The sequence below is a fragment of the Agelaius tricolor genome, unplaced genomic scaffold (assembly GCF_023055355.1).
Source record: "Agelaius tricolor isolate 1412-34295 unplaced genomic scaffold, bAgeTri1.0.p SCAF_9, whole genome shotgun sequence".
Taxonomy (NCBI): Eukaryota; Metazoa; Chordata; class Aves; order Passeriformes; family Icteridae; genus Agelaius; species Agelaius tricolor.
Window position 1 is genome coordinate 24,478,094 of NW_027269269.1, and position 19,918 is coordinate 24,498,011.

General features: G+C 46.5%; 1 protein-coding gene across 4 annotated transcripts; it reads right to left on the reverse strand.

The window, feature by feature from the left end:
* Positions 1-42: 42 nt before the first annotated feature.
* TMEM39A (transmembrane protein 39A) lies at positions 43-19,012 on the reverse strand. 4 transcript variants are annotated; one of them, XM_071433303.1, is made up of 9 exons: positions 18,660-19,012; positions 8,257-8,450; positions 6,477-6,699; positions 5,052-5,135; positions 3,506-3,648; positions 2,694-3,036; positions 1,695-1,882; positions 1,087-1,207; positions 43-565 (listed from the first exon to the last, which is right to left on the reverse strand). In XM_071433303.1, exons 2-9 carry the CDS (start codon positions 8,367-8,369, stop codon positions 332-334), a joined length of 1,449 nt encoding a protein of 482 aa, XP_071289404.1. In that variant the 5' UTR covers positions 8,370-8,450; positions 18,660-19,012; the 3' UTR covers positions 43-331. The 4 variants fall into 4 exon arrangements, with proteins under 4 accessions (XP_071289404.1, XP_071289403.1, XP_071289402.1 ...); XM_071433302.1 differs by lacking the exon at positions 18,660-19,012 and adding an exon at positions 16,484-18,651; XM_071433301.1 differs by lacking the exon at positions 18,660-19,012 and having other exon boundaries at positions 8,257-16,347.
* Between the last annotated feature and the right edge of the window lie 906 nt (positions 19,013-19,918).

Genomic DNA, 19,918 nt, shown 5'->3' on the forward strand with positions numbered 1-19,918 from the left:
GCAGTTGTGTGAGCAAAGCAGACACAGTGACCACACACACAATCCTGTTGCTTCACATAGATATATGTATGGGTATAGATATACTGTATATACACATGGATTTTTTTTTAATATATATATATATAAAATAACACCTTGTTTATAAAGCGACATTTAATTGCCACTGGTTCCCTTCCCGCCCCACAAAAACAATAGTATACAAAATATAAAATATTTTAAATATTTATAAACGTTGCAAGAAAAAAATAGAACTGTATGAAAATATTTTTTTTTCTGAGGTTCCCTCCTGCCCTGTGGGATGAGGAAGAGAAGGGGTACACATCTGGCCGGCCTAGTGTGCCTTGAGTCCATAGTTGTTAAGTGGGTACGAGTATGCCCTGCCTAATACTATCCGGTCCCGGAGGAGCTTAAATAAGACATAATAATTGCAGAAAAGGATGAGGGCCATGGAGAGCGTGTGGTTCCACTTCTCTGAGCGCAGCAGGGAGTAGAGCTGGTAGCAGACCACGCTGCCTTCGATGAGGATCAGCAGGTTGAGCAGCCGTAAGGGACGGTGAAAGAGGAACTGCAGGGAAAGAGTAAAGAAGGAGAGATTTCTGTCATTTGTTGCTGGGTTGAAGTGAGGAGGACTATGGACATAATGCTGTCAGGGACCACTGCAGAGCAGAAGCAGTGCTTGTGCTCCAGCCACCACTAGCTGCTACTTAGGGAAAAGAGTAAGAAACAAGGCATGTAGAACTGGCATTTTGCTTGAGAAGGGGAAGTAGGTGAAATAAACCTATTGGCCTGCTGACACACTTTCCCATTTCCCTGAAAGTTGTTAACTAGAACCCTCTCAGGGGAATGCCACTGCCTGATAGAGCTGTGTCACCTCAATGAGAAAGCACTGACAAGGCAGCCATGGCTCCCATCTTGCCCAGAGGTCACTGTTAGACAGAATGGGTAAGCCCCACTGCTGCCAACATGTATTTTGATCAACAGCCCCAGGCTGTCATGGAACACTGAACTCTCTTCTGCTGCAGCTGGGTTTGAGCCTCTCCTCCCTCCCACAGTGGTAAGGCACCAAGCAACAGAAGAGATACTTGCATAAAAGCGGGCATGGGACACGTCTGAAGGCACTGCTACGTTGTAAGGCCCAACTGCTTTATACAGGCACCGGCTCCGTCGCACCAGAACTCCCTGTGGCCATATTGTGTTTTCTGACCAGCTGTGGGGAAACAATGCCAGAGTGTCAACATCTGTGCTCCCAACCCCCTGAACGAGGGTTCACAGGAATGGACTGCATCTTGAAAAATACCAAAGCCTCTGCCACAAGGACATGTCTTACTGGAAAAGCACAGAGGGTTGATCACAAGCCCATTCAATGGACTCTGAAGTAGTATGAACAAATGGTTCCCAGTGCTAGAACCTTGTCCACTGCAGTGGAGGGAGCCACCCCCTGCCTCTGCTCAAGATGCTCTCCAGTGGCCAAGAAGAATCTCAGCATTCCTTTCTGTGAGGGAACCAGCAGTGACTGGAGGAGCTCGGACAGCTCTCTAGAGCAGCCATATCTGTTTTCAGTGAACGAGGCCAGTAGAGTTGCATGGGGAGTGCAAACACATCCTCAGTAGATAAACACTGCTGGTATTTGCTCATCCACTAGAACGTCTCAGCCCCTTGCTAGGCATACCAAGCCCTCCCATCCCCACACTCACATGTGCTGTGGAGCATTGCTGTAGGAGCCGTGTTCTAGTTTCTGCCACTTGCCGAGGTGGGCGGCAGACCTGTGGAGCAGGTCACAGTACTTGGGAGGCAGCAGCTGCGTGGTGAGCATGACAAAGGCATTGATCCACACCATGATGAGGTGCTCGCAGGACCAGCGCATGTCATAGTACTGGGTGCTCTGCAAAGAGACCAGACAAGAACTTGGCACCACTGTCACAAAGCAGAAGGAGGATGACAAGGGACATACTGCATGTGCATCCAGCAGACCCACACCACACGTTACAGGCATGCGCTTTTGGACCGGTGATTTCGGAGGGTTACGGCTTAGGAGGCGCTCAAGGCTCCCTTCTCCTTGAGCTGCAGGAGAAAGGGCAGGGGATGATGCTGCAGCTGGTGCATCTCCTCCTCCAGCAGCAGGTAACAAGGCAGCTTGCTTGCCACAGAACTGCCCCAGGAGCACCAATTGCACCAAGACTGCTACATGGATTGTGGAGCCCTGCCCATTTCTCTGCACAAACTGGAACTTATTCAAATTAGAGAAATGACAGATGAAAAAATATAACCCCCACACTGACAAGAGGTTCTTGGATTTAGTTTGCCAAGCATCCTAGTTGGCTCTAAAAGGCTGACCACCAAAGCCTCTGATCCAAGCACTCAAAAGCCACGATGTTGGATCTGAGACGGGTAACAACAGGTTCTCTTTTCTAGGAAGAACACAGCTATCCATCTGCCTAGGACAGGGGGTGGGAGAAGGGGAGTTAGTAAGTGGGGTGATGGGACTAGAGGTGCATCACATTTATGGCAATACCTATCTGCCAACCAGGAGCAGTACTAGTGCACTCCGGATGCAGCCATGCTCCGCTATCCGGGCTGCCAAAGGGGAGACAGAGAAAAGGGGAATTAACCAGGAATCTGGCCTGGCAGCAGTTCACACAACATTCAGAAGGAGACAGTGGGCAGGGGCACAGAGAGAGACGGACAACAGCTACCTTCACAAAGCACAGTGGCAGGAATGCCACATAGTAGGCACTGAAGAGAGAGTTGAAGAGAACTTCCTTGATCCTGCGGTTGAAGTCTGCTTTTAGACACTCCACCTCATTGCGGATGAGATCTGGGGAAAGGGGGCAGCTGTGGGTGGGGATAGATGTAGGATTATTGAACTGTTCTCTCAGGGATTCCCACAGGAGCGAGAAGAAGTCTTTGACCAGGCTGCTGACAGCTGAAGCCCCATCATCCGCCACCTGGTCCTGTACCAAGTAACCACAGTCTGCAGGTAGAGGCTGTGCTCTGCTGTCCTGGTGGAAGCAGCACAGAGGGACGTAGACACCAAACCTGCCGTGAAGGAAAGAAAAAAATGGCTGAAATAACAGCCATCCCAATAGGGGGCACCTCCCCAACAGGTACTGGCCCTGACAAGAGTGACAGCACATAGGAACCCCCCATTCCAGAAGCTAGCAGCCAACTCTTCTCCCCACTAAAAGGCCAGAGGCTGCAGCTTCAACACCTGTGCAGAGAAGTTTTTTTAAATCCCATTTGCAGAACCACCAACAGTCCCAAAAGCTCAGTTTTCAAGTGGCAGTAAACAAACACAGCTCACACAAACAGCAGCTGAGGCAATTCACTTCATCAACTCTGTGCCACCTCCTCACACCTTCCCCCAGCCACTCCTGCTTCCTTTTTAATCCTAAATCAAGGAGACATTACAGCCAACACTCTGCTTCCCACAGTGGCTCATGGCACCCCCAAGCAGCTGTGCACCCCCAAACACCCTACCCAGAAGGTTCAAAGTGGTGTCACTCACGGGTAGCCCAGGAAGAGAAGGTTGAGAACAGAATGGCTGCGGAAGAGGTTGACCAGAGTCCAGCAGAGCACCCATCCACAGAGGGTGAGCAGCACCAGGCGCACCATGTAGCACATCAGCGATGTTGCACCCACCTGAGAGGCCTGCAAATGGAGAGGAAACACTCAGCAGTCCTATAACAACCAGTGCTAGAAGATAAGCACAAGGGATGCCTGTGGAGGATGAGCAGGGAGAGGGTGCCAGGAGGTACTAGAAGAGGGATAGGTGCCCTCTTCCTCTCAGAAGCAGGAAACTGATTCTCTTACAAACATAAATGCCTTCAATTTTATTAATGATTGACAGGATCCAAAAGATTCAAATAATCATGAGTTGTGGGGTATGACTAAAATAGGGCCTTTGAAGAAAAATTCAGAGCTGCAAAGCAGAAAAATATTTTTGCTCAAGTCCCTTATTGCTCCGATGATAGCCCAGGATAGCCTGAAACCCATTTCCTCTCTCTCTTTTCTTTAGAAGGATCAGGTCTCAGCATTGTGAAAATTTGCAGCTGAGGGAAAAGAAGATGTGCACCTTCTCAATTCCAAACCCAGATTTCCATAATTTAGCTCTATTGGATGTGCAGGCTGCAGTGTAGTGAGAAGGCACCACAGCAAGAAAGCCTGATCCAATCTCCAGAGGAGAGAAGGGAACTGAGCTATGAAAAGATTCTTAAGAGTTAGAGCCAATACATGGGATGCACAAGAACCTGCGTGGAAGATTTCAATGCAGAAATTTCAGCCTATGGCAAGTCTTACAGAGGATGTGAACTTACATGAAAATGGAAGGAATCAGTTGAAAAGAGACCTTCAGAGTTCCCACCTTGTCCACTTATCTATTCAACAGGACATAACTGTTCCTTTATTTAATTTACTTATTTTTAAACACTGCTTAGTTGCTTAGCCTAGAGTTGTATTAGTTATTTCAGTGGACAAAACTTCTATTTTCCTGAAAATGACCTTTTACAGAGACTTAATTTGGCCTGGTTCTGCTCCCACAAACACAGAGGTCTCAAAATGTGTGGTGACATGACCAGAGTCTGAGTTACTGACTAACCAGGACTGGAAAAGCAGTTCTACCAGTATTCCTATGTCACTTCAGTGTAGTCAGACATTCTCCACCTGACTCTTCCCCCTCTGAGCTCCTGTTCATTCTTCTTGTCTTGGCCAACCTCCCTATTTGCCTTTTTGCTACTTGACTTGCAATTCTCTCAGCCACTTCTCTAGCACGAGATAGTGGGGTACAGTATTGTACCTGCAGAGATAAATAAGCAAGTGGGACCATTTAATCTCCTCCAAGATGAAGAGCCAACAAAGCTACCCAATACTACAGGACATGACTGGTCTCAAGGAGAAAACTCCAAGGCAGAAAAGCATCCTCAAAATCTTAGTCCTTCACACCCAGAATCTTCTGAGGGAAGAAACCTTCCAACCTGCAGAATTTTCCTAGGCCATGGATGACCATGTTCTGCAGCAAGTTCTACAGGCAGGAGAGGGAACAGTGGGAATGTTACCTCAGAGATAATGGCCCACACCAGCCTCCGTGCCAGCATCACTGTGATGAACGCCGCCAGGTGGTAGTCAATGAGGTGAAAATTCTGAAGGAGGAAAGAAAAAAGATCTTCACCAGGAAAAGGGACTCTGAAACCACCCAGATGGGGTGGGACTAGAAAACTGGCTGGTGGAGAGTACATTAGCACCTCACATAAGCATTCCCCAGATCTCTCTATTAGGGATGAAGGGAAATCAATAAACATTAGTAATATAGGAACGTCTCCAGAAGCAAGATCTCCTCCACAGGGAGATTCCTTCCCATGGAGAGGTTTCCACAGAAAACAAAACAAACCAATCCTTCAGGCAGGTATTTTTGGGGTCAAAGGGACATCTAGAACCAGAATCCTACCATGGAGAACAGGTTGCAGGTTCTCAACAGAAAAGCCCCTGAACAATCAGACAAAGGGCAGCCAAACTGGAGTCTAGAGTGAGCACACCAGCTCACTTTCCCTTTTGGTCTCAAAAATGGTCTGTAGCAACCAGTGCTTCCTGATGAAACCAAGCTGATCTGAGAAACCTCATCTTCATTGGCCATGAAGAAGTTCTCTAGCTGCTCTTACAGCTTTTCAGTGAAGCCATCCAATATATTCTGGCCAGAAGAGTTAGTAGACTCTGAATACTGCTGCTTTTGGTACTTCAGGGACATTTTGGGTAAAAAAGAATGCTTGAGTTGTGATGGGAATAAACAAACGACCGTTAAGTCCTGGTGGGTAGGGAGCCCCAGACAGAGTGCTTTTACTTCTAAGCCAGCTGTGTCCAGCACGGCAGGGCTGAGCAGGAGGCTGGTGACTGGAACACCAGCACCACCTGTCGGTACAGGTAACTGAGGGACCACCTCGTGCTTCCAAGCAGCCTTTAGGACACGGTTCCAGCTGCACAGGCCGACTTTGCTCACTTGAGGCCTGCTGGCTCACAGGCAGCTTATTGGGGCAGCAAGAACACTGAAACCGAGGAGGTCGAGAGCTTTACATAAGCTGAGGATCTGACCCCGTCCTCCACTGTGCTGCTCACTTGCTCTGAGATCCTAACAAAAATCTGCACATCTTCCTTCTCTCAGGCTCTGTTGTTTCAACCGGCAAGGGGCACTCACAGCAGGAGACAGCTCCTGGAGTCTCAACTCTGTGTCAAACCCTAGGGACTAGCTAGACCATGCAAACATGTGCAAGAAGTATCCCCTGAAGGAGTCCTGCTGACTTCTCTCTCTCTCCTGCCATGATTTTCTCCCCTGTAAAATGGGGGATGACATGGCCCTGACTGATGGGGGTGCATGTGAACTCTCATTTACTCCCTTAATGTCAAATGCTTGGTGATTCCTGGATTGAAGAAGCATGAAAGGAGCTGTGTAATGAAAAAGCCTGAGTGATGGCACTTGCTGGGGAACTCACCAGTGAGGTGCAGGAAGCAGGGTGATTGTATGGGTACCACCAGACAGTCTTGTAGATGTTGATGTACTGAATGAAGAGGGCTACCAAAAGGTAGATGAAGAACAGGAATTCAAAGAGAAGGCTCCCATCCAATGGCAGGTCAGGGATCCGGCAGTGACGCACAGGCTCTGGAGTAATCAGTGCTGTGATCGGAGGTGCTGACAGGCTGATGGCATTACCATTCCTGAAGCAGATGGACATCACTTACTTGGTAAATATTCTCCATCATCTCTGACATTTCCCAGGATAGAGTGCTTGAGGTTGTAAATATGAGACTAGGTATTACCAGGGGAGAGGTGACAGCAGTTTTGCATTCCTATTTATGACATGAGACATGAGGCTGGTGGTGACCTCCATCATCTTAGCTCAGACAAAACCCTTATCCAGAATTTTCTCTGAATGACAGCTTGATCTGTCAGAAGTGCTGTGACATGCCCAGCAATATTTCAGTAAACTTGCAGACTGAGGAGCAGACACACAGAGCTAAAATCATTAAGGACTCTGTGCTACACCCAACAGTTAATATTGGCTTTCCATCCATCACCAGGACACTACAGTAGCACCCAGCCTCCTTCTCCAGCACAGCAAAGTGCCCATTGTCTTTCTGTTCATAGTTCCTCTTTTAAAAAGATGAGTAACTAAAAATGGAATGGAGTAGTTCAGCCACTTCCTAAAGGCTAACCTCTCAAGTGTTCTCATACTTCCTTCTTTTCTAGCTTTCAGAGGAGCATAGGACAAAGCTCTGGCATACTGAACTGGTAGAGGAACTATGCTATGTCTGACTGAAACCAGATAAGCAACGCTCTCCCAGGACCCTGGGGCCCTGACACCACAGTCTCGACATCACTTGCTTCTTGCTTCCAAAGAACTTTAAACTGTGCTATCTGTCCCTCTGTCCCTGACAGAGAAGTCTGTAAAGGCCAAAGCTAAATGGCTTGGATTGCTCTACTCTGTAAGAATGAACCTATACCAGGGCCCCAGCATGCAGCAAATAGCTTCTCTGGTCTGCCAACTTTTTATGGAAAGAAGTAATGCTGGGCCCTTTCAGTTTTTATACCAAATGTGGTAATCTCAATGTCACTGCATGTCTGTTCCTGTTTCAGCCCCCAACTTCCCCAGAAATTGCAGGTCATCTCTACCAACTATGAGAATTAGTTTCATCAACCTGCAGGTATAAAACAGAATATGGGCATCCTCCTGCCTTGTGTTTCTATTATGTAGGAGGAGGAGTCACAGCTGTACTCTGATGTGTCACATTAATTCCCCAGGGCAGTGAAGGTAGGTGAGTGAGACAAGGACTCATCATTTGCTAGGACTCACTGCTCTGGAAACTGCTGCAGGAAAGGCAAATGAAGCATTGTGTGATTTCCACCCCTGTGTGATTTCTACTGTGACTGTTGTGACCACAAGAGAGTGGTGAAGGGGGGTTGAGACCACTGCCACAATCCCCTCCATGGGGCTGATTTTAATGCATGAAGTCAAAAGAGGGGCTGCAGAGGGAAGCATGTACCACAGCAGAGCTGAGAAGGGAAGCTGGAAGAGGTTTGTCATGCAGGACTTGTTCCCTCTTGGATGAGTTGTCTCATAATACCACAGTGGAGGGCTCAAGGTTCCCCTCTCCCAACCCCTCACTTTCACCACAAAGCCATGCTCCCACACAGGGTTCAGGGTGGATCAAGGCTCCTTGCTTTCAGTGCTGTCCCAGCCACGGATGTCTCAAGAGCCCTGCCTCTGTCCTCACCTGTTTCTCAGACCAGTACCGTTTCCACAGCTCCCGCCAACCAGAGTCTGGAGAGAAGGCAAAGCGGAACGGCTTAGCTGCTGCCGGCTGGGTCCCCTCCTTCCACCGGGCATGACCAGGAACCAGTCCACTCCCAGTGCCTCCAGCAGGCTGTGCCCTGACACACAGACAACGATCCAAAAGCCTTCCCAAATCTGCAAAGGAGGCAGAAACATCACTTAAGCTTTAAACTCTGGTCACACTCACCCAGTTCACGCTCCAGCCAGGCAAATTCATGCAGAAGGGAGTCACTCCATACACTCAGAGCCCTGTGGGACAGCCACCAGCACTCTAAACCACTGTGCCACTTCAATGGCAGCAGGTCAGTGTCTGCTTGCACACCCAGAAGGAACACCACTGACACTGTGTCTCTAAAAAGGGGCTGCTTACATTAGCCATCAACAAATGACAGCACTTACTGCTGGCTGGAAAGTACCACTGAGCACCTCCAGAGCTGGAGATGACACAAATGTGTGCTTTATTTCAAAAGCAAACCTGGGAAGAGCCTTCTCCATGTTGTGGTTGAGCTACTAGAGCTTCACAGCTCTTTATAGGCACTCAGCACATTACTTGCCAGGCTCTGATGCTGGTAGGTAATTCAGACACCCTCTGGCAGACCTCTGAACAGAAAGACTCGTGTCCTTGAAGGAAACTGCATGGTCCAGCTCCCTTCTGTGCTAATGCCCAAATGACACCAAGGTAATACATCCATTTAAAAGTGGGTTTAGCTAGCAGAAAAGTGCAGCAAAACACACATGTATGCATGTACTTCAAATGCACATATGGGCAATCCCATAACCCAGCCCTGAAAAGAAAAATAATTCAGAAGTAAACTTGTACATATTTATTTACCTATTTATTTTTAATGACACACTTAAATCTATCAATTCCTTAAAATAAACTGCTATGAAAGAGGCTGGGCAACTCAGAATATCAGAACAATAGTGTCATTTATGGCATATTTTTCTTCTATTTCACTGGTCTCCCACATGACACTGCAAGGATTTTGGCAGTCAGGAAAGTTTCCAGTGGAAACACAGCAGACATAAGGGAGTGAAGGATTGAACTGGAGTGCACCTGTGCTGTACAGGAACAAGACACCAAGTGAGCATCTCACTACAAGGACTTTGGTGTGTCTGTGTGCCTGGAGTCCAAATCAGCTGCCCTTTTGGAAAAATCTCATAGCCAGAACCAACCCAGGGGCCAAAAAAGCACATCCACCTTCTGGGAAACTCCAGATGTAGCTTTGAAATGTACAGATGGAACCTATGGTCTATTTATAATTCAGTCATCACCTCCTTTAAAATCCCAAGAAATCACAGCTGGCAGAAATGCCAGAAGTTTTGTCAGTGAGTCACAGGACTGTCACCATGAACATAGCGTGCAGGAGTACTTCTCTAAAAAATTCCCTCAAAGAATTGCCCTTTGTATTAAAATTTCCTATCCTTCATCTCTACTCCAATAAACAATTGTCATTATTGAAACCAGGATACCAATTCTCAAACTTTCAACAAAAATCAAGATGTTTCAAAGGACGAATGCTTCCTGTATACCCACACAAAAGTCAGTTGGAAAAATCAAACCAAACCAAATCCAAAAAAACACATCAAAAACCAGAGATCCAGGAGGGAGAGAGAAAAAAAAATAAACAGGAGATATGAAAATGCATGAAAGGCAAGCAAACATTGGAGAATTTTGGTTTTGAGTAAATAGTGTGTTTTGGCAGACTTTAATACTCTTATATCTCCAATAGCAACACAACAGAGATTGAAGCCTTCCTTACCTTTCTTGTCAAGCAAGAATTTTCCCTACGATGTTCTAGAGTTTTACTTGGAAATATTTCTATTTCAGGAATTAAATATAAACAAGAAAATTCTCCTGCATGTGTAAGATGAGTAGGGGCAGCAACAAACAATGCAGAATTCACTTAGGGCATTCAGACACTTTCGATAAACAGCTAAAGTGAAGCAAAAAAATGAGGAAAAACCCCCCAAAAAAATGGCTTTCAAGTTTGTTCTAAGCCAAATTTAGCTACCACAGGGCCTGTGGTAGCTGAAACAATTGGTCTGATTCGACCTACAGGATATTTATGATAATGGATGCAATATGTTGGTGGTCTAATTAGTGCTATTAACAGTGGAAGGTAGTTTATAGCACATTCAATAATTCATGTAAATAATTTAACAGGTCTCATTAGTATCACCCCATTAGTATGCCTCACACGCTCGCCAATACAGACACTTGGACACAGAGTAATCGCAATTCCATCCCCTGGCTTTACAAACCAGTAAAATGCAGGTTTCTACCAGTAAAAACAACTGCCCATGGAAAGAAGCCATCCTTAACGTCAGTGCATATATTTTAAATGCACTTGAATAAGCCCTTTCACAGTGATTCATGAACATATAGACTGGGCAGTTCCTCAAGCCAAGCTTTAAATAACTTTAAATACTGGAGTCAGATCAAATTAGGTAGGCATTTTGTTGGAGCAAAATCTGCCTAAGAACCATCCCTTTTTTTGTTTGCTTTTATTTTGTAAAACTAGCCACACAAAACTGAAGCTCCAGAGATAAAGCTAAACAAAGCAGTGAGATTACACATCAGATTGTCTCTAAGTCTGCTTTTTTTTGGCCTTGAACCAATCAACAGCCCTCCTTTTTGAGGAGAAAGACATGGGGAAAAGCATTTTTATAGCTTTCAATTAATAAAGAAAGGCACGATTCTACTTTGAAAACGAGAAAAAAAGGTGTCCATAAACTCCTTACTCCAAGAGATAATATTCCAAGTCATATTAAGTATTAATGAAGAGTCTACCCTGCTCCCTTCTCTGTTTGCATTCCCCACCCCATCAGTGATTATATTTTATAGTCATGCAGAAAAAGTGAGTAATGAAAGATAAAAGCTTTTCCTGACAAGACTCTTCAGTCCATTAACGTGATTCCACACTGTTTTTCCAGTTCACTTACAATTTCCCTCAAAAAATAAGCGACATGCTTGTAGTCCCTTCATCCTCAAATCCTCAGAACCAGTATTACCTAGCCTCCAAGATATCCTCTCTGAGGCAAATGTGGGCATCATAAAAACACACAGGCAGAATGTGGAGAGCAGCTACAGAAGAGCAGACAGTGGTCCTGCCCATGCACAGGGAATGGATGTGGGTACGGACAGCTCTTGGGTTCAAGGGCAGACCATGCTTCAGGACAGAGACAACACTTTCATTTGTGACACAGTTACAAGAAAATCCAGAAACAGAAGGCATCAGATGCTCTGATTTCCAGTTCCTGCTTTTAGGACCACAGAAAGCACTTGGTAATTTTTTTTTTCTGTGCCACAATACCCTTCCTGCCCATCAGCTCCCCAGCTATCCTGACGAGGCAGGATCGTGGCAGGATCGTGGCAGGCAAGAACCACAGCTGTGTGCACGAGTTTACTGATAAAAAGCTAGGCAGATGAATTACTCACCAATTCAGAGGTGAAACAGTGTGCAGCCCTGTCCTGCTCACCAAGGCCCATCACTCAGAATCATGTTTCTGCATCAGCAGCTGCCCAAACAGCTCTTTCAAGAGGCAATCAGGAGAGAGTCAGTGACTCATCAGAATGGCAAGTGTGCCTGTTTCCCATCTCTTTGCTGGAAACGCTACAAAGCTCAGTCAGTTATTTTGATGGTGTTACCATTTTTTAATTGGAGAAAACTCCAAGCCTCTCCAGTCTTGTTGGGAAGCTTGCTGCACTGAGACATGAGAACTCCCAGAGTCTGGAAGACATTCAGGTGGCTTTCCTTGGCTCCACAAGTCCTAGCACCAGTTACTCACAAGAGCAGAAAGAGAAACATGGCCATCCTCACTTGGTGCAATGTGGCTCAAGAAGACCACAGGTCTCTCACTGCAACTCACCATCTCAATTAAAGCAACCTTCTTCCTGCTGAGGAAGCATGTGACAGCTGGGGGTGAAGCAACACATGGTCTCTGTGGTGAGGGACTCTCTCTGCCCCCACAGCAACACAGACACTCCTGGCAAGACTTTCCATTCAGGGTGTCTGTGCTTTGTGGAAACACACCTGCCCCGTGTGCAGAGCTCCCTAGCAGGGAAGCGCAGCCAGCCACCCCCACGACATGGCTGCAGAGCACTGACACAAAGCACAATTAGTTTCTGAAACTGAAAATGCTCTCTTGGTTGCTAATGTCCTTAACTCAACTCACTGCAGCTGGTCAGCCTAATCCTAAACTTGCAGTTGTCCAGCAATCCTAATATCTTTGCAAATTATCACACAAGTTTTCCTTTGAACTTTGAACTTCTGAGAGTCCTAGTTACTATAGGTTATTTTTACTTCCTTTTAGTGTGAACATCTTATTTATTTATTTAAATTAAAATAAAAAACAACCAAAACAAAACCAAACCCCCATTCTGACAGCTGGAAAAACAGACACAAAGCTAATAATTGACTCACCCAATATAACACCAAAAAGAAAAAGAATCACCAGAGAGCCAAGGAACAGAGATGGCTTCACCCAAGCCTTGGTCACAAGGCCACCTTGTCAGCACCCTCACATCTGCCACAACGGAAGCCACAAAGACACAAAATTTCTGTGAAAGCCCCAACTGGTCTGGGAATAAAATAAGCATTTAGTTGTTGCAAGGGAGGAAACAACCAACAGGTTATCAGATGGAAAGCTAAATATTTGGCTTGCACAGAGCTGCCCCGGTGCTAAGTCAACACAACCTTTCAACTCCGGCTGGATCCAAAGGCACACACCCGCCACCTGGCCCAGAGCTGGGAGGCAAAACCGGTTAGGAGGGAGGTCTCCATGTCAGCACATTTTCTAAGCCCTCATGCCATACAGAGAGATGGATTAAGATGGGGATTTGGCACAGAGAGAGACAGAAACCCCCCTGAAGTGCAGCCCAAGCACCATCAAACAGGAGAGCTGGGTGGGGAATCACCACTGTCAGGTGGTGCACCAGCAAGACTAATTTTTGCTCGGTGACTAATAACCTCCTCTGTAAAAACAAAACCAACCCATCAAGACCACGTCAGTGTAGGCTTTTCTGATACAGCACAACTCTGGCTGAAGAGGTTGCATCTATCAGTCCTCTACACAGATGCCAAAACCAAAGGGTCGAAGTAGCAAGATTATGGCAAGCGATGACAAACAGCATATGTACTGTATGACTTATTTCTAGTGTTTTCAGCAAGGAAGAGTAGAGCTAAGCAGCAGGGTAAGTGGGAAAAATAGAAGTTTTAGCTTAAGACAAGGGGAAGGCAGTGCCTGCCATTTGCAGCTGCCACAGTATTTCAAATACCCACATACAAAAATGGGAATGGGAAAGAAAAGTTTTTCAGGAAAAGCCTCTCAAAGTTAAAGTGCAGTAAGCTCAGTCAGCTCATTTTGCAGACATGTTAAAGTATAAGACATAGATTTAAGTTCTTAATACTCCAGATAAACAAAATTATCTAAGATACTAAAAAAGCCATTTTTAAACACAGAGAAATCCTATAAATTCCCTAAAAATCCCCTCAAAGACCTTACTTTAGGGGGTGCAAGGAAGAAGTCTCCAGAGGTATGCAGGCAATAGTGTCCCCTTCAGAAGACAGGCGAGTTCAGGTTTTGTGAATCGAAGGAAAGTTGAGACACACACTAAGCACTCTAAACAAACCTCTGGAGACTACAAGAACAAAGCCACAATTCCTGGTGTAATAAAACAGTATTACCTTATATTGCCATATAATTACCTTGTGCAACTAACTGCTGCAGCAGGTCAAAACAAACAGCTTAGGAAAACTTCAATGAATGACTGTAGTAATTTTATGAATGAAGACAAGAGAATTTATATTCCAAAAGGAAGTAAAAAAAAACAAAAAAAAAAAACCAAAGCCACAATGCAAGACCCTCAACGCTCAGCAGCTCCAAGTGGCCAATAACACTCCTCACCAAGCCAACAACAATTACACAGCTAGCAGCAAGACATTAACATTTTCTTTGGCTTCTTCTGATGTATACAGCAACACTCCCAGCCACATAGTGGATCCAGGAATAAAGAAAGCATTGGCTTGTTCTTGTGTGACAACAAGACAGAATTGCAAAGCTGAGCTTTTCCAGCAGCAGAGGGAAATGCAGGCCTGACCAGTTGGGTCACAGTCTATTTTGGTCCTCGAGTTCCCATGCTTCTGAATTGTCTGGGAAAAGGGACATCAAGCCCAGCCTCATCCAGAGTGAGAAGCCCAAACTAAAGAGCTGGAGGGAATTACTGAGCCAGACAGTTCTCTGAGCGTGTAACAACACAGAAGTTTTAACTCCAACTCCACATTACTGATAGAAACTGAAGTTCTGTTTAGAAGGGGACACTGGTTGGGAAGTGAAACACAAGGGCAGTGTTTCAGCAGCCACAACACAGGCAAAGCTATCAAAGCTGGCTGATAATACAATTTATCAACACGCGCTCACTCCTAAGTATATCTTGCACCAGAGCTCTTCAGTAAGCATTACGCACAGCCACAGCTCTGCTAAAACACAGCTACAGATCACTCTATATTATACCATGCCATGTGCAGTAACTGGGAAAGTCAGGGAATTTTAGGTATGGCCACTGAATTTTTTTTTTTCCAAGATATCAAGCCAAATGCACAACAAAACAGATCACTACTGACAGGGAAAAAAGAAGGGGAAAAAAATAGAAGATGCTCATGCTTTAAGAGCCCATCTTAAAATTTTCCATCAAGCAAGCCACCAAAATAGGCATTCTCCTCCCAACCTTGAACACAAACCCACAGTCTAATGGCCTGAGCACAGGCCAGGATATCTTCTGCTTTTTAATCTTTCCTCTTCAACTGACTTCCAGGGAACTTGTTTTACCAATACAGACCTCAGTTTCCTTATCCAAAACATGATAAACTCTTCTAAAGTACTTCTCCTCCCAAGGGTCTCTGTATGTAGTAGTGGATATTTTTTACAGCATTATTTTAGCGCTTTAGACAAGCTTTTTTTAAAACAAACAGAAGCAGCTTTCCTGCTGGTATTGTTCCTCTGCCAATCCCTATGTTTAATTTAATGGAGATCAGCCATGATGACAAATCATGGGGAGTCACTAGGATTTTTCTATTTTGTCCTCAAATAGCTAAAAATAAGGCAGGCATCTGCCATCTGTAGCAATGAGCTTGAGCGCATGAAGAAGAACACAAGTTAAAAACCACTTCCTTGAGCCTTTCACCAAGTCATCGCACTGGGATTCACAGCAGAAAGTATCAGTGAGACAATGCTTTGCACATCCCTGACGCTGCAGAAAAGCAACAACATTGCAGGGAATTTTAAACACATTGTAATTTGTATAAATCATAAATTTGCATTAAAATATAAACCACATATGAGGATGCACTGATTCTCCTCTACTTGCCTCTTAAACAACAGGTTCAGGTGACATAAATATTCCCCACAAAACAGTAAGTCTTCAATTCAACCTCCATGACTTTGGTAGGCAGGACTCAGAACTTTGTATGACTGTTTACAGAGCAACTAATCCAGCAGATTGAGAAAATGCAATAGGATACATTAATCCCTTGTATAATTAATTATACTGAGACTAATCCAGCTGTCTGAATCTGCATCCATGCTCCCCTATATGTATTTCTGGGCTGCAGATGTCTACTGATAATTTTGCTTTAAACCAACAATTCCAAACCTCCCAAAGGATGCCACTGCACCCTGTCTCCCAGGACAGCTCTCCTGACCAGGTTGCATTATACCCACTTCTCACCAGAAGTCTCATTTTTGCTTGCAATACCCAAAAAAATCAAGAAAACATTGGAAATAACTCACCAATGACAACAGCCCCCAAAGAACAGCATGAAATCTTCCAGGACAGTTTGTGAAAGCTTATGAGCTACTTTCCCAAATCAGACAGCTACTACAGATTTACCTCTGATATTAAAAATCCACCTGCTAACAGCTATGCCTATCTAACTGCAGCTTACCTAACTGTGGTAGGGTTAGAAACAAATGGACTAAAGTTCCAATTTTAACTGCCAGAAGAAAACTTCTTCCAGGATTTCATGATCCTGTGGCACAGGGAAAACACTGAGACTAAGGAGCAGAATGGTCTCAGAATTGCTACTATCTTGTTGCTTTCCACCACATCCATCTTTAGCAACTGTACCTCTACTGAGGAGTACTGAGTAGCCCAACTGGTTTCTGACCTGAATGCTCAGGGAAACTGGAAGCCACCTTAACAAACATTTCTAGCACATTTGCTCTTGGCTGTATTCTCAGACATCCAGATTGTGTGCCTATAGAAAGAAAGAAACTGTTAAGTTTTATGAAAACCAGGTTTGAGTCAATCTGCATTACATATCCTTTCAGAGAAAGATTTGTGTCCACTGCTACTCAGTTTCAAAACCAGCAGAAAGGTGTGGGGCTTCCCCTTCAAACACTGCATACAGAAGTAAATTTTTTAATCTAAAATTTCAGAACTAAGAGGAATGTCTGAAGAATAGACAAAAAAGTAATTATGCCTGTCTGCTTTTGAGTTCTAGTAACAGTACATCTACATTGGCAATGTTACATCAGCACAAATGTTGCTAACACAGGCAGGCCAGTAAGATGAGAATTGCTTTATTTCCTTAGCTTCCACTGAATCTACTGTGGTAAATGCCATTAGTGTCTCTGAAAAACAAGTAATTTCAGCAAGGTGCTTATCTGCATAATGCAAAAATTTTTATAAGAATTCATCATCTTACAAGCAGAATAGAAACATGCACTGCAAAGTAGGAAGCAAAATGTTTTATCCCCATTTTACAATCAGAAAGACAAAATAGAAGAGTAAGAAATAAAAGCCCTGCATTTTCAAAATTATTAATGATTTTGAATGCTCTGGTTGAGGCAGTATAGACACCTCCATTAGCAGGAACATGGACACCCAGAGCTTCTGAAAGTCAGGTCTCAAATGCTGCCAAGAGACAGCCAGGAATGAGCTGTACAGGAGGCACGCAGGTGTTCTATGGTCTTGAGATCGGGAGTACACACTGAGCACGGGTCACTGTGTCACTGATATCACTTGAGCTTCTTGTTGTTCCAAATAAATCAAACCTGGAAAACATTACCACCTGCTGTGCTGGTTTGTACAGCAAAACCCCAGGCAAAGAAGCTCAAGAACAGGAACAAGGAGTAGCTGCATCTACACCTAAAGATAAGGGTGTCAGATAAGGGACAACAAGGAGCACATGAAGTTTCAGCCCAAACCCCAGAGGGGTCAGCATTGCCTGGCACAATGAGCACACCAGTGAGCCCAGATTTTACCAGCAGAGTATAATCCAAGCACCTTGGCTGAAGGAGTCTGCACTCCAAGAGCTGCAGCTGGAAGGAGGAATGAGCGTCAGAAACACTCCAACAGCAGGAGTGCCAGGAGGTGAGCCATGGAGCAGAATGTGGGTTAAAAAGGGCTGATGTTCTCTGCCTTCAGCATCCTGTAAAACTGGAGCTGAGCCATTCCAGTCCCACCCCTGTATTAGTGTATCCCTCTCCCAGAAATCTCTTCTGGTTACAGTGAGTTAACAGACGAAGGGATGGTTAGAGAAGGGATGCCTTGTCTCCAAAAATTTTGTAACTCACCCCTTTGTAACACAGACATCTCATTTCTCCACTTCCAGTCATAACAGACGACAGGGACATGAGGGGCCCCTTACTCACAATGGAAAGCATGCATGAGAGCAATCAGAGATTGCAAACAAAGCTGCCTCTGTTTCTGCTGTACGTTCACATGTTAAAATGATGCTGGAGTAGGGAAGGAGCTGTCTCATGTAATAGGGAAAATCATGTGCCCAACTGCTAGCCTATATAAGAGAGAATGATTGATACACTGTTTTCACTGCGGTACAAAAAAGAACAGCGACAGAAATGTGCACCCACATCCATTCTGGAAACGGTACCTTATGGCGGGTTGGATTTACCTGGACTTAGAGAAGACTGCCTCAACTCCTCATCTTCCACAGGACAGTCCCCTTGCAGGACTGGTTACATAGGGACAGCGCTTTAAAAGCCCAAAGCGCACACTGCCGTGACCCCAGCCCAACTTCCTCGTGTTTAATCCTCAACCCTCCTCCCACAGAGCACCCGGCTCCCAGCAGCGTGCGCGGACCTCCTGCTTTAACCCAAACACAGCAGGAAATGTCTCGAAGGAGAAGCCCGGGACCAAAAGCCGTAACTTACCAGCAGGACGGAACAAACCCGGCGGAACCCTCCCCACCACTCACTCCCACACACACAGACACACACCCCAGGTTTCGGAGGGGAGCTCCGGCGGTCGCAGCCCGCCGCCCGCCGGGGTAGCCGTGGCTCTCCCGGCGCTGCCCACAGGAGCGGCGGGGCCGTACTCACACATCCAAGCGCGGGCGGCGGCGCGGCTCGGACATCAGCCGGCAGCGGGGTCCCCTCCGGCGGCAGCGGCCCGGCGGCGAGACCCGGCCCCGGCAACCCCCGGCCCGCCCGGGGGGAACGAGGCTGCGGCGGCGGCGGTGGGAGCCCCGCGGAGCGTCCCTCCTCCCGCCGGGCAGACCCACCTCGCCGCTGCCCCGCGGCGGGGCAGGAGCAGGGGAAGGGATAGGAGGAGAAGAGGAGGCAGGCGGGCGGGTCCGGCCTCGGCGCCCCGGCGCGGCCCTGCACAGCGCCGGCTACCCGGGAGACGTGGCAGTGAGGGCTGATGCTCTCATCACGCGGCGACAGCGGCGGCGGCCCGCGGCGGCAGCGGCCGGCCCAGGGAGGGCAGGAGCCGCGGGGAGGGCGGGGCCGCGGCCGCGCCGCGCCGCCATCTTGGTGGTGGCAGGCAGGGCTCAGGTGCTGCCGCCGGCCAGGCCTCGCTGCTGGGGCTCCGCAGAGCCACACCGAACCACGAAATCAATCAGGTCGGAAAAGACCTCTGAGATCGTGGAGACCAACCTATGGCTGATCACCATCTTGACAACCAGACCATGGCACTGAGAGCCACATCCAGTCTTTCCCTTAAACACCTCCAGGATCCGTGACTCCACCACCTCCCTCGACAGCCCCTTCCAATGTCTAATCATCCTTTTAGTCGAAGAAATTCCTCCTAAAGTCCAATCCAAACCTCCTCTGGCACAGTTTAAGACTGTGTCCTTTTATCCTGTTGCTTGTTGCCTGGGAGGAGACCAAGAGAGTGATATAAGGTCCCCCCCAAGCTTTCTCTTCTCCAGGCTAAACCCCAACTCCCTCAGCTGCTCCTCAGAGGACTTGTGCTCCAGACCCTTCACCAGCTCCATTGCCCTTCTCTGGACTCACTCCAGCATCTCAATGCCTTTCTTGTAGTGGGGGGCCCAGAACTGGACACAGGACTCAAGGTGTTGCCATGTTTTGCATCATGAGATGCCATTTAAAACAAAATCATAACATCATAATTAACTGCTTCATTACAGGCAGCACATCTATTTATCCCATGGCTGAACATCAGCAGCTGAAAAACCCTTCTGCCATTGCCACCCTCAGCCAAGGCGGAGAAGGCTCGTGTTCCCATTTGAAACCAGCACAGTATCCACCCATTATTCTACATCATTTACATCATGCCAGCTCCCATGCTTTCAAATATCCCATCACTCTTCCTGTCCTTTGGTGTATGCACATAG